We start from the raw sequence: 1,665 nt of genomic DNA, 5'->3' as shown, positions 1-1,665 counted from the left end.
AGCCGCTCTCCACCAGCGAGCGCTTGATGACGGCCTGCAGCACCGCGTCCGGCGTGGAGATCATTCCACCCCACCGCGTCACGCGGGCCGGCTGCAGGGAGTTCACCCACCTGGTGACAGACACGGGACAAGCGGTCAGCACCGTGCATTTTTGGTGGCTCCCACCAGAATCGAGGAGCTGGTCCTCGGCTGGACCGGGAATGCCTCCATTTCCCCACCTACCCTTCCCCTATCCTCACCCCCAAACAGGACCCAGCTGCGGCATTCAGCTCTGCTACTCCCTCCCCAGAGGGAGGGGAAGAAAGGATGAGATGAGAAGCTGCTTCCTCCGGCCTTTCTCACAAGGAGGAAGGAATCCGGCAGCTTCCTGCTCGGGGCAGGATGCAGGTGGAAGAATAAAAATGGTCCGAACCCATTGTGCAAGCAGCTCACGTGCCGCTCCCCAGCACAAACACCCCGCAACTGCCCCCTTGCTTTTGTGAGGCGTTTTCTTCTCAAACCGCGCCTTTGGCACTTCAACCCCCCTCAAATCCGTCAGCGAAGCCGGCAGACTCCCAGCTCCACTCGCGCCCCGACGCAGGGCTCCCCAGCTCCTCCCCAGTCAGCACGAGAACCAGCACTTACTCCAGGATTTCATTGTACTCGATGGTCTCCTCCAGGTTCTGCAGGTTGGGGTTGACGCTGCGGATGGCGCGCATGTAGGCCTTCAGCAACTGAATGTCCCGTTTCTACGACAGGCAGGACACAGCGGCGTTTGCAAAAAGGAGTCAGCACCGCGGCTACACGTCACGAGACCAGACCCCACGTCTCGTAACGCGTCCCTCCCCGTCGGCTCAGCCACCATCCCTGCGGCAGAACAGCAGGGGAGCCCCGGCTGCGCTCAGCTGGGGCTGCTCTGCAGCCGCTTTCTTCGTCCACAAACCTTTGTTGGTGTTTGGTGTCCAAGCAGGTGAGACCGACCCTTCCCATGACAGACCCCGCTGCGAGACAGCCCCTCGCACACACGGACCTACCTGCTCGGCCAGCTGGTGCTTGTGCTCTGCTGAGGTCTTCTCCAGCTCAGCGATTCTCGTCTGCTGCTGTTGCACCACAGACCTCAAGTGCTTGATGCAGTTGTGGTTTGGCAGCTCATCTTTGGGCATTTCCAAGCTGCGGAGCATTACAAAAAAAGGTGGAGGCCCCACATTAGGGAAAGTTACACACCAGAGCACTTGGCATAAGCACATAAACAGTCTCCAGAACAAATCCAGACTTTGAGGACTCGCCAAGAGGCCCGGGAAGCCCAGCGCCATAACCTCCGATAGGTGTAGGAAGGCCTCTTCCCTGCCGAGTCTCAGGGCCAAGCCAAATGGTCTCGGGGAGAGCTATGGGAACAAAACACCACCAGGTCGGCAGGCGATGGGGATTTTCTTCCTCCAAAGTGATCAGGGCTCAGAACCAGGTCCCACACTAGGCAGCCCATGGGCCTGCTCCAGTCTCTGATAGTCTCCAAGCCAACAGTCAGTCACCATCTGGCTGGATGCTTACAACACGTGAGTGGGAAGGACATCGGCACCAAGAGCACAAGTGCCAAGGCCAGACCGGCCACCCACTGCTCCTGGCTCTCAGCAACACGTAGGAGGGAGCAGAGCTCCTGCTGGAACTTGTCCCAGGAAGCTGGAATGG

At 59.4% G+C, this 1,665-nt stretch overlaps 1 protein-coding gene across 1 annotated transcript in view; it reads right to left on the bottom strand.

Annotated features, from left to right (window-relative positions):
- The window catches only part of RNF41 (ring finger protein 41, E3 ubiquitin protein ligase), an 18,502-nt gene that overhangs the window by 276 nt on the left and 16,561 nt on the right, over positions 1-1,665 (bottom strand). The window contains exons 4-6 of the mRNA XM_009577544.1: positions 1,014-1,149; positions 625-728; positions 4-110 (exon numbers count right to left, since the gene is read on the bottom strand). Coding sequence (XP_009575839.1) covers positions 4-110; positions 625-728; positions 1,014-1,149 — 347 coding nt within the window. The remainder of the gene's footprint in view (positions 1-3; positions 111-624; positions 729-1,013; positions 1,150-1,665) is intronic.

The sequence above is a fragment of the Fulmarus glacialis genome, unplaced genomic scaffold (genome assembly GCF_000690835.1).
Source record: "Fulmarus glacialis isolate BGI_N327 unplaced genomic scaffold, ASM69083v1 scaffold21475, whole genome shotgun sequence".
Lineage (NCBI taxonomy): Eukaryota > Metazoa > Chordata > Aves > Procellariiformes > Procellariidae > Fulmarus > Fulmarus glacialis.
Note: the sequence above shows the minus strand (reverse complement) of the source record. Positions and strands in the feature narration are given on the sequence as shown.